General features: G+C 36.6%; 1 protein-coding gene across 11 annotated transcripts in view; it reads left to right on the top strand.

Annotated features, from left to right (window-relative positions):
• The window catches only part of CBLB (Cbl proto-oncogene B), a 219,527-nt gene that overhangs the window by 14,315 nt on the left and 188,231 nt on the right, over window positions 1-16,981 (top strand). For all 11 annotated transcript variants that reach the window (XR_003208751.2, XM_025873717.2, XM_025873709.2 and 8 more), the window contains exon 3: window positions 145-395. Coding sequence is in view for 10 of the 11 variants with exons in the window: in XM_025873717.2 (XP_025729502.1) it covers window positions 145-395 (251 nt within the window). In the remaining variant the exon portion in view is untranslated. The remainder of the gene's footprint in view (window positions 1-144; window positions 396-16,981) is intronic.

The raw sequence follows: 16,981 nt of genomic DNA, 5'->3' as shown, positions 1-16,981 counted from the left end.
GTAGATTGGAAATAATAGTTTTAAGATCAAAATTTATATTGTGGAAAATGAAGAAATAGTATAGTTTGATAAATTTCTTAACTTTTCTATGAAAGACATTATTGTGGTTCCTATGAAAAAGTTTTATTTTTGCCTCTTTTTTAGGTCAGACTGTGCCAAAATCCCAAGCTTCAGTTGAAAAATAGCCCACCATATATACTTGATATTTTACCTGATACATATCAGCATTTGCGACTTATACTGAGTAAATATGATGACAACCAGAAACTTGCCCAGCTCAGTGAAAATGAATATTTTAAAATCTACATCGATAGTCTGATGAAAAAGTCAAAGCGGGCAATAAGACTCTTTAAAGAAGGCAAGGAGAGGATGTATGAAGAGCAGTCACAGGACAGGTAAGAATGTGTCAGCTTTTATTGTTTTCGATGGTAAGGTCATAATTTCCATGGCTTTTTGCTTCACAGCATTAATGTCACCATGTTTTTGTTTCAGAAGAAATATTGCATTTGTATATTTGCTTTTCACATTACTTAAACCTTATAGTTTTACTTAAATTTCTTTGTGATAATAGCTACTTCGAGACCCTGGTTTTTTTTAGACTTTAGTTTTTAGAGCAGTTTTAAGTTTACAGAAAACTTACTCCAAAGTACAGAGTTCCCATCTACCCTCCTGTTATTAATGCCTTGCATAGTGTGATACATTGATAAACCAATATTGATATAGTATTATTAACTAAAGTTCAGAGTTTATATTAGGATTCATTCTTTGTGCTGCACAGTTCTGTGGGTTTTAACAAATATATAACATCATGTATCTACCATTACAGTATCATATAGAATAATTTCACTGCCCTAGAAATATCCTGTGCTCTGCCTATTCATTGCTCCTCTACTCTCCCACCCCCATCCCACACCTCCTGAATCCCTGGCAACCACTTATCTTTTTACTCTCTCTATAGTTTTTCCTTCTTTAGAGTATCATACAGTTGAAATCATATAATATGTAACTTTTTCAGACTGGCTTCTTTCCCTTAACAATATGTGTTTAAGATTCCCCCTTGTCGTCTTGTAGCTTGATAGCTCATTTCTTTTTATCACTGAATAATACTCCATTGCATGGATGTACCACAGTTTGTTGATCCAGTCATCTATTGAAGAGTATCGTGGTTGCTTCCAAGTTTTGGAAGTTATATATAAAGCTGCTATAAATATTCGTATGCATGTTCTTATGTGCACATAAGCTTTCAGTTCACTTGAGTAACTACCTAGGAGCATGACTGCTGGGTCTTATGATAAGCCTGTGTTTAGCTTTGTAAGAAACTCCCTACTGTTTTCCAAACTGGCTATCCCATTTTTGCATTCCCACCAGCGATTAATGAGAATTCTGTTGCTCTCCATGCACCAATATTTGGTAGTGGAGGGAGTGTCTTTAAGATGCAGCCTTGATTGTGCAGGTCATAGATGTGGGTGGGAGATGATGCTTGATTCTCAAGGTCTGACTGTTAAGTGAGAAACTGAACAGCGGTGGCAAAGACTGAAGGAACGTCAACTGAATCTTCACTTTATAGCCAGGATTCCAGACTTAGAGACTCCCCTTTAAAGTTTGTCGTTTGGCTATTTCAGTCTTATATCTCATGATCTATCTTAAATCAAATGAAGAAGAGTAGTTTTCCATTTTTGGGATATTTTATTTATTACTATTTTTTTTATTTTTTTGTTATGTTATGTTAATCACCATACATTACATCATTAGTTTTTGATGTAGTGTTCCATGATTCACTGTTTACGTATAACACCCAGTGCTCCATTCAGTATGTGCCCTCCTTAATACTCATCACCAGGCTAACCCATCCCCCCACCCCCCTCCTCTCTAGAACCCTCAGTTTGTTTCTCAGAGTCTATAGTCTCTCATGGTTCATCTCCCCCTCTGATTTCCCCCCCTTCATTTTTCCCTTCCTGATATCTTCTTTTTTTTTAACATATAATGTATTATTTGTTTCAGAGGTACAGGTCTGTGATTCAACAGTCTTACACAATTCACAGCTCTCACCATAGCACATACCCTCCCCAATGTCTATAACCCAGCCACCCCATCCCTCCCAACCCCCACCTCTCCAGCAAACATCTAGAATATTCACTGATAGTGATAATATATTTAGATTTCCACATTTGAAAACAAATATTAGTTAAAATATCTAATATCTTAATATAGGCAAGTTGGATTTTAGCTTACGACACTTAATCTTTCAGGATTTTAGTTTCTTTATGGATAGGAAAACCTCCAAGAAACCGCTAATGTTTCTTTCAGGTCAGAAAAGCTAGCCTCATGTAGTCTGATAAAGCATAGCGTTGTGTAATAGCAAATTCAGTTATCTAGGTGTGTAGATGCTGAACTTGTCTGTAAATAACAGCCAAACAAATACCCAGAGTGAGTAAAACCATCAAAATCAAACGTAGAAAAACCCTCTGCCAAAATGAAAAATGGCATAAATGTTTACTTATATATAATTTGTTCTCTAAATTAGTGGTGAACTCTAACATAATCATAAATGTCTACCCAATTATAACTCTAGGCTCATCACTTAATATATTTGTATCACAGTGTACACATCTTGAAGGTGGTGAATATTTCAGTTGCCTTTTAGTTTTAAAGCTCTAAGACTCTCCAGGACTGCCAAGAGGAATGTGAATCACCACATGGTATCAGAAGCAAAGTAGAGAAATATCATAGTGATTATTTCTTCTTGCAGTTCTTTTAAGAATGACCATGGTTATGGGGAGGCCAGCTGTTTGTGTTTGAAACATAATTTTACTTTGTAGTTCTACCAGTGATCTAATAAAATCAAGTTGTTTTATAACTGTATTTATACTTCTTATTCAAATTTAGTAGCCCTGAAATTCTTCATGAACCAGAAAAGAAATCCATTTAATTTCACTTTTTAGGATATCAGGTTAGTGAGAAGGTATTTAGTTTCTCAGTCTGGGAATTTGAGCAGAGACAGTGCTTTCATTGGACGTAGTCATATATGATGTGGTAAACTTGTACCCCACTCTTATGACTTCTTTAGTAACCTGAAACATTTTCTAACCCAGTAGATGTAATTACTATTTCATTTATAAATTTTGATATTTTTGGCTTTTTATGTGGGAGCATATCATGGGGGAATCTCTATACATGTTGATAGCTTGTGGTAGATTTCCACAGATGATGATAGGTTGCATAATGCTGATTGATCACGTTGAGGGGACTCTATAAATTCTGTGTTTTAAGTGTCCAAGTAAATTTTGTCACTCTCCTAAATTCCACCCTAAGACAAAGTTTATTAGTTTCTATGCTGGTATAGCATATTCCTAAATGAATTTTACTGTCATCCATGTTCATTTTCTGATAGTGTACTGTGACCAGCCATTTTTATGCAGAACTTACATTTGCTGCATGTTTAGTCAGAATTCATAATAATGGACCGTTCTTGCTATACCATCGCAAGGACATAGATTCTGATTTATGTTTCTTTCGGTGGTAATATATTTTTACACATTCGCTTCTAAGTTTCCTTAGGATTTTAAGTGCAAGCTGAGGCTAAAGTGTGCCATTGTACATGGAACTCTGGGACGTTTTGCTCTATAGAAAATAAAAGAAACTTCTTAGAATGTTCTTATGGTAGGCAACAAAGTATTCTAATTGATAGAATGAGCCTTATGGAACATGGATGATGCACTTATTACTGGGAATATTATAAATTCTCTGAAAAATCTTTGCTTCTGCAAACAATGTCAGTAGGGATGTTGGTATTATGAAGCTAAAAACTGAAGGGAGCAATAATAGGAGAAATAGTGATTTGGAGCCCACTGATTATATCAGCATTGCCCCGAGTGATTATGTACTCTATTGAAGGAAATTGTGCTGGATGAGTTCATGAATCAAAGAGTTTATTTTAATGTTTCTGCTGTATCAAAAATAAAGTTCTTTGTGGATTTGTTTTAAATGTAAGGACAAATGGGAAAATTTCAGGTATCAACTTTGAATAAGCTCAGTTTTAATTGATTGTTGATATATGAGTAGCCTGAATTTTTTTAAAGATTATTTATTTATTTATTTGAGAGAGAGAGAGAGAGAGAGAGAGCATGAGCAGGAGGGGGCAGAAGGAGAAGCAGGCTCCCTGCTAAGCAAGGAGCCTGATGTTGGGCTGGATCCCAGACTGGGGATCATGACCTGAGCTAAAGGTAGATGCTTCACCAACTGAGCCACCCAGGCACCTCTGTAGCCTGAATTTTTTTTAAAAGCTTTTTTTTTTAAGGTTTTATTTATTTATTTTGACAGAGAGAGAGAGAGAGAGAGAGAGGGAACACAAGCAGGGGGAGTGGAAGAGGGAGAAGCAGGCTTCTCGCCAAGCAAGGAGCCCGATGCGGGGCTCGATCCCAGGACCGTGGGATCATGACCTGAGCTGAAGGCAGACGCTTAAGGACTGAGCCACCCAGGTGCCCCTGTAGCCTGAATTTTTAAAGCAATTTCACATAACTTGACAAATATCATAAATAGAAGAATAAATGAAGAAATATAGCAAATGGCATGCAATGCATTTTTTTGTGTGTATAGGTGAGAGGTAGAAATATAGATGAATTTATTTGCTAGTGAAATAGATATTACAGGCATCGTGAAAGCCTCCTTGAGAATGGGTGGCATGATGATTTCTGGTGAGAAGCATGCTTCATGCCTTGCTGGACTTTTACAGTAAACCTCTTCTTTGGTATCACTTCTCCCAAGTTTTTTTTTTTTTTTTTTTTTTTTTTTTCTTTTCTCCCTCCTACAAATAATTGAGCTTCACACTGAGTTAGTGTGTCTCCAACTGAATGTCTAAACCATTCTGAGCTGCTATTTTTGGGAAGAGTAATTCAGTAATTTCTGGCACACAGAAAGTTTTCGTGTGTATGTGTGGGGTGGAGGCTGGGGATCATGTAGAGAAGGGAGAATTTGTAGTTTCAATGAAGCACAGAGGAGAGGTGAAACTTTTTATCATCTGGCTTAAACTTTTAGTGGCAAAAGTCAAAATGAGTGTGAAGGTAGTTATAGCTAACATGTAGAATTGACAGGAGGGGCCTTTCTTCAGAGATTTGACTGGTAGTTTCATCAGTTGCCCGTTTCAATAGTGATATTTACTCTTTCATATAAGAAGTTATGTGTTAATCACCTGCTCGGCAAGGCCAGGTTTTGGACACTGTTTTAGAACACCCAGAGGGGATGGCCTAAGGATACTCAGATTTTCCATATTTCAGAGCTGCTTCAGTGAACCAGAGTGCAACAACCCATTTTCCCCTCCCACACTCTGGTTTACAACCACTGAAACAAAACCAAAAGTCAACTGAGGTGGAAAAATAGCTCTGCGCTTGATGACCTATCAGTGAAGAAAATAAAGGCCTTTAAAAAATTCATGCCAGAGAGTAATACATAGATGCTGTTGTCTTATTAATGTCATTTCACAGCTGCTGGACCATTCCTTATGCACATGTATTGTAGAATATCACTGTGCATAGCTTGTATAATAATATGCATTCCAAGTAAGAATTTTTTTAAAAAGTACTTCAACATAGAAAAATTAGTCCTGGAAGATGCTAGTCTTTGTTTAAAATCCTTCAGGAGTATCAGGCAAAAATCTTTCTCTCTTGATTGAACAAAGAAAAATGTATTACCTGCTATATTAATAAAGTGCTTTTCCCTCTTGAGGACTACAAATCACTATGCTTGCTGTTTATACCTGTGCTTTAATTTATGAGATAGTGTACCAAGAACATTTTGGAACTGATATTTTAAGGATACATGGTTAAGTTAAAAGTTGAATCAGAAAATATCAGCAACAACAATAACAGGAACAACAAAAACACAAAGCTGCAAACAAACCTACTTAGCTTTCTTCAGACCCCTATATTGCCAACATGGCTTTGGCCAAATAATAATGTATCAATTTAGATGTTTAAACTTGTATAAATGCAAATTCAGTTGATCATCGGCATCAGTCATGGAAGTGGTCATGAAATTCCTTCTGGGTTCTCTGTTTAACCGTGTAAAGAGATTCACCTCTATGCACAGTTTGGGCTTTACATAATAGTTTTCATTATTCCTAGAATTCACAGGTTAATGGCCTTGTTTAAAATGCCACATTAAGTTCTACATTTTTTCTTAGGCAGGTCTGTACATTGCAAGAAGGAAATGAGGAAAAGACTGCTTTTGAATAGGTCTGCTGCCATTTCTGCTCCAAGTGTTCAATGTAGCCTTGGTTGGTTTCCTGACTCCAATCTATGTTTTTTCAGCCTTTAAATTATTTTCTGGATGGCCACAATGTTTTTTGGTTCAGACATTTCAACACCATAAAACAAAGATGCAGTTTGTTTCAAACTAAAGGCTACTGTTGTTGTATCAGTCTATTAAATAATTTTTCAAATCCAGTAGTAGTTTCTAGTAAAAATACTGTTTTTGTTATTACAATAATCATTTTCAGGAGAATCAGTCTTAGGGAAGTTATATCTTTCTTTTATAAATAATTTGTACAGTATTGAATGTATTTTATATATCTTATGAAGTATCTATTGAATGATGCATGAGAGGGAATGGTTTATACTCTTAAGATATAACCTGACATTAAAAAAATTAACCTAGTCTTTCTGTTTCTCTCCTTTCTTTTTATTTATTAATGTTGGAAATTGTAGTGCTTTTGCATTTCATGAGGACAAGGGACAAGTTGCAAGTAGAAAAATATGACTTCTAAATAAAATAGGTTACTGATTTTTTTTTTGAGCACAAGTACTGTAGTATAAACATTCAATTGCCATTTAATTTTTTTCAACATTTGCATTCTAAGCACTTTTTTCTTTTCGACGGAAGGCTAGAGGAACAAAAGATTAATTTTTGATATTTTAAAGTAATAGGTAACTTAGACTGAGAGGACAAATAGTAGTCAACACTTTCGAGTAGCAGTGTCTGCCAGGTAGGAAATGGAATTTTCTTTGGAAAACTTGAACATCTTCCTGAGATTGACTTATCATAAATGAATAGAAGGTTTATTCAGTCTTGATAAGAATGCTTTCATTCATATTTCTTAAGCATCTGAGAGATGTGAATATACTTTTCTAAAGTTTGGAAATGAAGGGGCTTATTTCTTAACACACTGTGAAAGGAGAGACCACAAGAAAGTTACTTAGACAAATGTTTTCAAAGTTAAACAAAGGGAGTCTGTTAGAGTGGGCAGGTGAGAGCTTGAAGAATCTTTGGTAAGGACTTTGTGAGTAACTACATCTATGCCGCTTTTGCTAAGTAGATACAAAGTAATTTTCTTATTGATTTTCATGTAAGTGAAAAGGGAAGGGGGTTTTGCCAACAATTTCTTCTTTAGAGTACATTTTTAAAATCCAAAGACGTTATTAAGATATAATTTAAAACTAAATTCAGGGGCGCCTGGGTGGCTCAGTCGTTAGGCATCTGCCTTCGGCTCAGGTCGTGATCCCAGGGTCCTGGGATCGAGCCCCCCGCGGGCTCCCTGCTCGGCGGGGAGTCTGCTTCCTCCCTCTCCCCTGCTTGTGTTCCCTCTCTTGCTCTCTCTCTCTCTCTGTCAAATAAATAAATAAAATCTTAAGAAAAACCCAAAAAACTAAATTCATTGTTTTTTTAATTTTATTTTTTAAAATGTTTACATTTAATTCATTTTATTTATTTATTTTTCCCCAGCCCTATGTTAATATCAAGCAGCCTCTAAATAACTCCTGATTTATTAGCTTTCAAAAATTTTATTGCAATTTATTTAAATTCCTTTCAAGTCAAATTATATATTATACACATATGATATTTTGATTTTATAATTGGAGAATTTTTTCTCCTTCCAGTTTAGGTTTATTAAATGTTTACAAATTCCTGAGAGCAATAAGCATTGTGTTATAAAACAGTAAGCCAGCTCACAAGACTCAAGTGAACTTGGCTTTGTGGTTGAATACCTTTTATGTTTTTCAGTCTTAAGGCAGCTTATTAAAATTGATTATTTCCTTTCAGTAAATATCTGGTGACATTCAAATTTGATAATTAAAATCCAGAAGCACTCAAGAAAGAATGCCTGTTTTTAGTTTCATAATAACAATACTCCCAACAAAGAAGGTTGATGAATGATGTCTTTCAAGCAGCAGATTTGTTATTTAGTTAAAGACAGCTCCTTTGGCACTTTCTTAAAAAACTAAATTGAAGTCTGTTTATAAAACAGACAAGCTGCAGTAATAATCATATAGCCTGAGGAATGCTTGAAAATCTAGCCCAAGAAGCACTGTTTTTTTTTTTTTTTTCCCCTAGTGATTTAACAAAGTGGAGTTTCCAGGAATCCAAACAGATTAGCGTCCAGCACTAATTGGGGAGGTCATAAAATAGTACTCATGTTGACTATTTTGAAATAAAGCACTTCAGAAATATTCAGTTTTCTAAATCCATTTTTAATATTAATCTTTTGTTTCTTTAAGCTATTAGAACATGAGTTCTTATTTGATTTTGCATTTATACATCAATTGTTTATAGATGTGCTGATTATAGCAGGATACATGAGGGAATTACAAAAAGTATTCATTTATGGATTCAGATAATAGAGATTGAGGCTGCTTGGCTTGGTAGGACCATTGAAGAAAATATAATTTAGACTTATTATTGAACTATATTACTTTGAACATCTGATCATCTGATCTTGTAATCCTAGGTAATCAAACATACGGAAGTGTATTAGTTTCCTAGGGTTGCCATCAGAAAATGTGATAAGCTGAGTGGCTAGAACAAAAGTCTATGTTGTTTAAGTTGATTCTCTCACAGAAATTGAGCCCAGAAATCTGAAATCAAGGTGTCAGTAGGGCTGTGCTCCTTTCAGCTCTAGGGCGGATGCTTCCAGGACCCTTTTAGTTTCAGTAACTCCAGGCTTTCCTTGCCTTCTAGCAACACGACTTTAATCTCTGCCTTAGTCATCACAGGGTATTCTTATCCCTCTGCCTGTGTCCACGTTTCCCTCTTCTTAACAAGGGTGCCTATCAGACTGGATAGGGCCCAGCCTAATGACTCCATCTTAACTTTATTACATCTACAAAGATTCTGTTTCCAGATAAGGCCACATTTAAGGTAGAGTTGAGGTTAAGATTTCAATGTATTTTTATTTGTTTTTTTTTTAGAGAGAGAAATAGAGAGCAGGGGGTGGGGGGCAGGGCATATAGGGGCAGAGGGAGGGGGAAAGAGAATCTCAAGCAGACTCTGCCTGCACCCAGCATGAGCCCAACATGGGGCTTGATCTCAAGACCCTGAGTTCATGACCTGAGCTGAAATCAGGAGTCACGTGCTCAACCAACTGAGCCACCCAGCTGCCCCAAGATTTCAATGTATCTTTTTAAGGGACACAATTCAACCCTTAACAGTGACCAAATAAATGGTAGTATAAAATTTATACTCAGGAGAAGAAAATGGAAACTCATTAGAGTATATGTCATGAGAAGTATGGAAGACTTTTCTCTATTGAAGGTAATGACAAACAAAATTACTTAAAACATTTTTTTGAAAGACCTATAGGTCAAATAGTTTTTGTAGTTTTTTTCATATTTATAATAAAAAGCATGGTGAATTACTTTCTTGATTAATTTTTATACATATATTAAAAACATGGTCTGACTTACTCTTCCATCAATATTTTTATATATATCGACATAAATATATTTATAAATACCTTGTTACAACAAACGTTCTTACTGATTTCAATGTTATGTCTCTCTTTAGAAATTATTAATACTACAAATTTGTATATTTAATTAAAGGTTATAATATTAATAGCCCTGATTATCACTTGATTAAGATTCCCTGTTTTACTCTTTTATTTTGTGATAAAAACTCTGGAGGATTAATTAAAATAGTTGATTATGACTTACATCATCGTTGTTAAATCTGCTTACAAAGTTTTCTGTATTGCAAATTAAAAAAAAAAAAAAAGAGGTGCGAGGTATGCTCCACGTTGGCATAGAGAAGGCTACACTTCACATCCACTTTGTACCTTTAATATTAAGATAAAGAGTATTGTAAGTATGGATTTCAAATTAAGACTTTAGGGAATAAATTCAAGGATCTTAGTTTAAACAAGAGTAAATAATTGTTTCCACAAGTGGCATATTGAATAGTTTAGACCAGGGTCAGCAAACTATAGAGCTAGATAGTAAGTATTTTAGATTTTGCTACGTGGTCTCTGGCAACTACTCAGCTGTGCCTTTATAGTAGGAAAGCCGACATAGACCATATGTAAATGAATTGGCATGGATGTGTTCTAATAAAACTTTATTTACAAAAGCACGTGGTAGACTAAATTGGCTGTGGGCTATAGTTTGCCAACTCTTGGCTTAAAGTATTAATCTCATTTTTGGACAGTAAAATTTTGAAAATGTTTTATCAACATAACCAAATATGTAAGTTGCATGAATTAAGAATGTGTTTGGCTAAAAGTAACAATGCCTAAGCAACAGTAGTTTAGGAGTATAGGGATATATATTTCTCAACAGTGCTGCCAGAGACTCAAGCTTTCTGGCTTTGTAATCTCCTCCCTTAGTTGGGTTTGTCCTCATTCTAGTCACTTCATGGTTGTAAAATTTCTGCTGTGGTTTTATCTTCGTTAAGGCTACTAGACAGGAAAGAAGGGCAGGGCAGCACCAGAAATGTCTGTCCTCTTTTTATCATAGATCAAAAAGCTGCGTGGAAGTTTTCTACCTGACTTGCTCCTTCAGGCAGATTTCTCTGGGGCCTTTTTAGGCCACCAAGTCTCCCCTTGCTACAAAGGTGCCTGGTCTATTGATAATTTTAAATTTCAGCATTCTTTCATTTTAGTGAAAGGCAAGGGAGAAAAGGATTGGGAAAAGGTATTTAGTCATTCTATAATATCTGCCCCAATGGATAACCCAACATCAATGGATGCAATTAATTTAGACATATTTTATGGTGTAACTTGACTTTAGGACTCATTTCTTTAAAACTATGTTGTCAAAAACTAATTTTGAAGGTAATCAGCCACACCTCATAAATGCTGACAGAAGACGTAAGAATGGTTGGAGAAAAATGACTGTTTGTTAGTCATAGTAATAGCATTAGGCAGAATATCAGCATTTGTGCAGGTCCCTGACTCCCATCTCCGACAGGGGGAAATAAAGGACAGATGACACTTGCCCATTCAGTGGATGGCACTAGGAAAGAGCCCTGAGCTTAAGGAACCTGCGTCTTTTATAATGGGGGGTAAACTGGCCTAACCTTTGTACTGGAAGGAGACACTGGATAGTAAATCTTGTTTTCGTTCCAGAAGGAGACACTGTTGCTATCATCCAAGGCTGTTTGCTTTATAAGTGTTTCTGAAAGGATAGTCCCAAACAAAGGTGTCAGCATCTGTGATCAAAATACATGCAGACATGTGAGAGACCTATGGAGAGTTTTATCCCAAAATATCTATGTTCATTTTTTTCCTCGAAACCATAATTGTGTCTTAAGTTATGAAATTTGAATCTCACTTAAGAATAAGATATTATGGTAATATTTCAGATTGTTAGTATAAGACCAAAATCTTGGGTTCTGCCATATGTAGTAAGTTGTGTATTATGAAATATCAAATATTTTAAGAATCTCATATATATGAAATAATTGTGACATCCAGGACAATAGTGAAAACTTTTTAGAGTAAACTTTTTCTACTCTTATTGGCTTTATAGGAAAACAGTATTTAAAAATAAGACAAGGAACAAATTTACTGAGACAGTTTCATCTCAAACTCATTATCCTATAAAAGAGAAAACAATTTTTTCTTTTTTCATTGAGTAGTACCTCCTTTAAACTTTGACTACTCTAAACTTAGGCTTAGACACAAATAATTGAAAGCAAATACTTTGTTTCAGTGGTAAGGAAGATTGAAATTATGTTTTATAAGAAATATGTTATTTGTCTTGGTCACCAATGACTACACCTCAGAGATGAGTAGTTAGTATTCCAATTCCCTTTGCTATCTGGAGAAGCTAACTTGATTGGAAGTTACATGACTTGACAAGAATTGTATATATTTACATGTGATGTATTTCTTTTCTTTTCTTTTCTTTTCTTTTCTTTTGTATGTCTAAATGATGTCTCATTACCAGGTTGGCATGTGTGAGCCTGCAGCTGTTGGCATCTGAAGGGTATCAGCATTGCAAACCTTTTCACCTTTGTTTCAGGAGAACTCATTTGAACAATTAGCACATTTTATACTTGTAAATATGAGGTGTTTTCTCACCTTCATTAAACCAGTATTAATCCTGTATGTCAATGGTCAGTAAATGCAACTTTTATTTTAACAAGGCAGCTTATATTTGTTAGTTAAATTCAGGACTATTTATTTAAAGCTTCATTTCGCATGCCTTTTCATGCGTGTGTGTGTGTCTGTTTGTGTGTAAGAGAGAGAGAAAGAGAAAGAGAAATGTTGCCTGAGAGAGAAAAATGCTGCCTGTGACTTTTTATGCTTTTAATTTTTCTAGATGAGCACAGTATTTTTTCCTTTAGAGAAATTGGAAACTTTACCTAATTATTTTTTCTAAAAATAAATTGTTAGCTCATTTTACAGATGCTGCAAACACCTCAGTTATGTTTGTATAAAGCAACTGAAGTTTAAGTTGGTAATTTATCACATTACTTTTTTCCACTTTATCAGTATTTGGTAAACTAAAGCCTGTGGGCCAAATCTAGTCCTCTTTTCTTTCTTTAAATAAGATTTCAGGAGCACGTGGACCTGTCCATTCTATGGCTACATTGGCAGAAGTGGGTAGCTGCCACTGAGACTATGTGGTCCACAGAGCTGAAAAAATTTACTATCTGGGCCTTCAGTGAGAAAGTTTACCAACCCCTGCAGACTGACATAATTGCCTATGGCAGTCTTAGAAGCTTGGCATTTTTTTTTTTCAGATTTTATTTATTTATTCATGAGAGACAGAGAGACAGAGAGAGAGAGAGGCAGAGGGAGAATCAGGCTCCCAAAGAGCAGGGAGCCCGATGCGGGATTCGATCCCAGGATCCTGGGATCATGACCTGAGCTGAAGGCAGACGACCTAACCATCTGAGCCACCTAGGCGCCCGAAGCTTGGCATTTTTAAAAGGAAACGTTTTCTTCACTTTTTCTTTTTTCCCCTGTCTCTGCCCAGAATGCTTTATGAACTGCTGGCCATTGTGATCTTCTAGGGGCAATAAAATATTAATGGCAGGTAGTCCATGACTGAGGGCTAAAGCTCTTAGAGACCTCCATCTCCTATCTTGTATCAGTATTCTGATGTGTATAATTTTATTTATCTTATTTTTTATTTTATTTATTTGACAGAGAGAGACACAGAGAGAGAGAGAGAGAGAGAGAGCACAAGTAGGCAGAGCAGCAGGCAGAGGGAGAGGGAGAAGCAGGCTCCCCGCTGAGCAGGGAGCCCGACGTGGGGCTCGATCCCAGGACCCTGGGATCATGACCTGAGCTGAAGGCAGATGCTTAATGACTACACCACCCAGATGCCCCCGATGTGTATAATTTTAAAGTGCATAAAATTTAAACTTTTCTTAGTTTTTTTTTTCTTTTTTTTTAAACACAAGATATGTCACCCATGTTTTTGGCAGTCATCTATTTAGTGGTTTCCCTATAGAGTCGACGGACCAGGTGATGCATTCTAATCTTCGAATGATAAAGTGCATGTCCTTGAATTTGTATGGTACCCTGTTCTTACCAGCTGGCATCTGAGTATCCACATTTTTAAGAGTACCTTAGCTGTTCCGATGTCGTGCTTGTTGTCAAGAGTCTCCCTGAGTGAAACCATCTTACTTTCCATGTGCGGTTACCAGGGACTACTGAGAGGGCACAGGGAGACGAGGATCCTGGGTCTGACAGAGGTCTTTGCACTTGACTACACTTCCTTTATTACCACTGCAGGGCTCCACTCCCAGTTGTATGTCATTTTCAAGGATCCCCAGGAAAGATAAGTTTGGTAAGGACTTTGAAGGAATTTTGTTGGAAAGGAAGAATTGAAATTATCTTTTTACATTCTTTTCGGATTGGCCAGTTCACTACCCTAAGAATTTACCTTGGCATGCCAACTTTGTATCCAACCATTTCCCCCCTCATCCCCCTTTTGTGCAGATCCTTTCTTAGTATTAATATAGCTAAAGCCCCCACTTGGTCCCCATCCTCATCAGCTTTTTCTGATTACTCTTGCCAAAATGTCTCTTCTCCCATGGACTGTAGCATTTATCAAGGCCTTTCATGTAGCACTTAAATATATATTGTCAAATATTACTATATTTTGTGAAAAAGACAGATTATTTTGAATATTTCATTATCTATAAGGCAAAACTAATTTCTTCTTCTGTGTAATCTTTAACAGTGTCCAGTATTGCATCGTTGGCAAACATTCATAAAATGCATATATATATATTATTTTTTAAAAGATTTATTTAATTTAGAGAGCGAGAGCGAGAGAGTATGAGTGGGGGGAGGGGCAGAGGGAAAGGGAGACAGAGAGAGAAAATCTCAAGCATACTCCTCCCCCGCTGAGTGCAGAGCCTGATGTGGGGCTCGATCCCAGGACCTTGAGATCATGACCTGAGCCAAAATCAAGAGTCAGAGACTCAACTGTCTGAGCCACCCAGGTGCCCTCTCATAAAATATATTATTGCTTTAGAATTACTGTAAGATTATTTGAAAATCCTGCTTTATTCCTTGATTAAGAGCAACGAGGTCCCAGAAACAGGGGAGAGTGAAAACATTACACTGTAAAGTGTCCGGTGAAGTGTCTGGAGGCTTGGCTTTTTGAATTTGTAGACGAGCTCTGAATATCAACTTCAGATTTAGCAATGAGTGCCATTGATTTTAGAAGAAAAACCTGTCCGTAAGCATAGTCACACCATTATTATTTATTGTAGATTGTTTATATTTTGAAACAGCTTTTTAATTCTATGTGTACACAAAATGTCTTTAATGCAGTGACATTTTTGGAGAAAGTTGGTAACATTACTAAGATTGGGAAGCATTTCTTTAGTGGAGTGATCTTGTAGCTACTCTTAGCACCTATAAAATAAAGCCCTTAAAACCCACAGCTTCACCATTCTGCTTGGTCCCATGAACTGCTCAAGGCAAGCATATTTCATGGCTTTCCTATTACTAGTTCTCCATCTGAGCTCTTATGAGTGTTTTCACTTCCTCTTATTCTGATTTTCACATTTCTTCAAAGACTGTTTTTGTTTCTGTGCTATGCTGTGTATATGACTCTGAACACACAGGACTTTTCAGCAACTGGGGAATCCTCCCAAAATCTGTGCTTTCGACATGAATAGTCCAGTTTCGTTTGTCATGTATTTTGCCAGGAGTACCTCATCCTCTTCATCGCTTGCTGTGCAGCAGACAGTGGTTACATCCTTTCACGACTCTTCAGAGAGTGCCTAAGTACATGTGCACCAGGTTAAGAAGTCTTATTCTGGCAATCATCTTGTGTTCCTATGCATGGAATTCTCTGATATGTACAAGGATTTTCAAACTTGAAAATTAGTTTTCAGATTTTAGCTAAAATTTTTCTGTATTTCTGTATTTAAGTGCCATCTCTTTTTGTTTCCTTTTATTTTACCTTTTGAAAAAGATTTATTTGTTAATTTGAGAGAGAGAGAACAGGCAGTGGGGAGGGACAGAGGGAGAGGGAAAGTCTTTTTTTTTTTAAGATTTTGTTTGTTTATTTGACAGAGAGAGACACAGCAAGAGAGGGAACACAAGCAGAGGGAGTGGGAGAGGGAGAAGCAGGCTCTCTGCTGAGCAAGGAGCCTGATGCGGGGCTCAATCCCAAGACCCTGGGTTCATGACCTGAGCCGAAGGCAGACGCTCAACTGACTGAGCCACCCAGGTGCCCTGGAGAGGGAGAGTCTAAAGCAGACTCCAAGCTGAGCACGGAGCCAGATGGGGGGCTCAATCTCATGACCCATGAGATCATGACCTGAGCCAAAACCAAGAGTCAGACGCTCAACTGACTGAGCCACCCAGGTGCCCCTCTTTTTCTTTCCTTTTAAAAGGCAAGTTTAGATGGTTGGATCTGGTATTCCTGCCATATAAGCTGCTTTTTTTTTGGTTTTGTTTTCCATGAGCGTACTAGCTCTGAGGGACATCTGAGACATTTTGAATTTGTAGACCAGGGCTTTTAAAGAAAGGAATTGCTGTTCTCTTACATCAACCATGCAGACTCAGAAGCAGACTTTAAAGGAAAACAGAGACATGTGTGTTCTCACTATGTATTATCGTTGCGCCCCCTCACATAGCTGTTAGGATTTGTCAGCAGTTTGTTTTGACTCACTGTACCAAGGTGGGGGTGGTTTTGTGTGTTTTTTATAAGTTATCTAGTGTGGGATGTCAGTAATCTTAACTTTACCATTTTGATTGGTTATAATCCATCCATTTCTTCCATATTTTAGTCCTGAAACTTGCCCTAAAAATATGTGCCAAATAGTTTTTCTCTTTTGGTAACAAAACCCAATTCTTAAGATATATGGCCTTTTTGTTGTTGTTGTTTCACAATGCCTTTGTGACGGATTCATGGTATTTCCCCAGACTAGTTTGGGAACCTCCTTGAGTTGTCCTTTTCAATTTATCTTGATAGTTCTTCTTACATAATAAAACTTAATTTTATTCATTATGTCGAGACTGGGGATGCTCCTAAATCCACATCTCATTTCCTGGGAGATGGTTTTAGACACATATAACCACAGTAGATTGTTTTGATCAGGGGTGAGGATGTCTCTGTCTGAAGGAGAAATTGGAGCTCCTGGAATTGATTTGAATGCGTCTTCTGATTTCAGGAACCATTTATAAAGAGAAGGTGGTCTAGGCAGAGATGTCTTGACCCTTTTACTATGTTCTAAAAGAAACAGCACTCCAGGGAGTAATGCAACATGATGCACCTGGTACATCTTTTACATGACT

This window comes from Callorhinus ursinus, unplaced genomic scaffold (assembly GCF_003265705.2).
Source record: "Callorhinus ursinus isolate GAN/ISIS: 27379988/994484 unplaced genomic scaffold, GSC_fseal_2.0 scaffold1, whole genome shotgun sequence".
NCBI lineage: Eukaryota > Metazoa > Chordata > Mammalia > Carnivora > Otariidae > Callorhinus > Callorhinus ursinus.
This window is presented reverse-complemented; position numbering and strand designations above follow the sequence as displayed.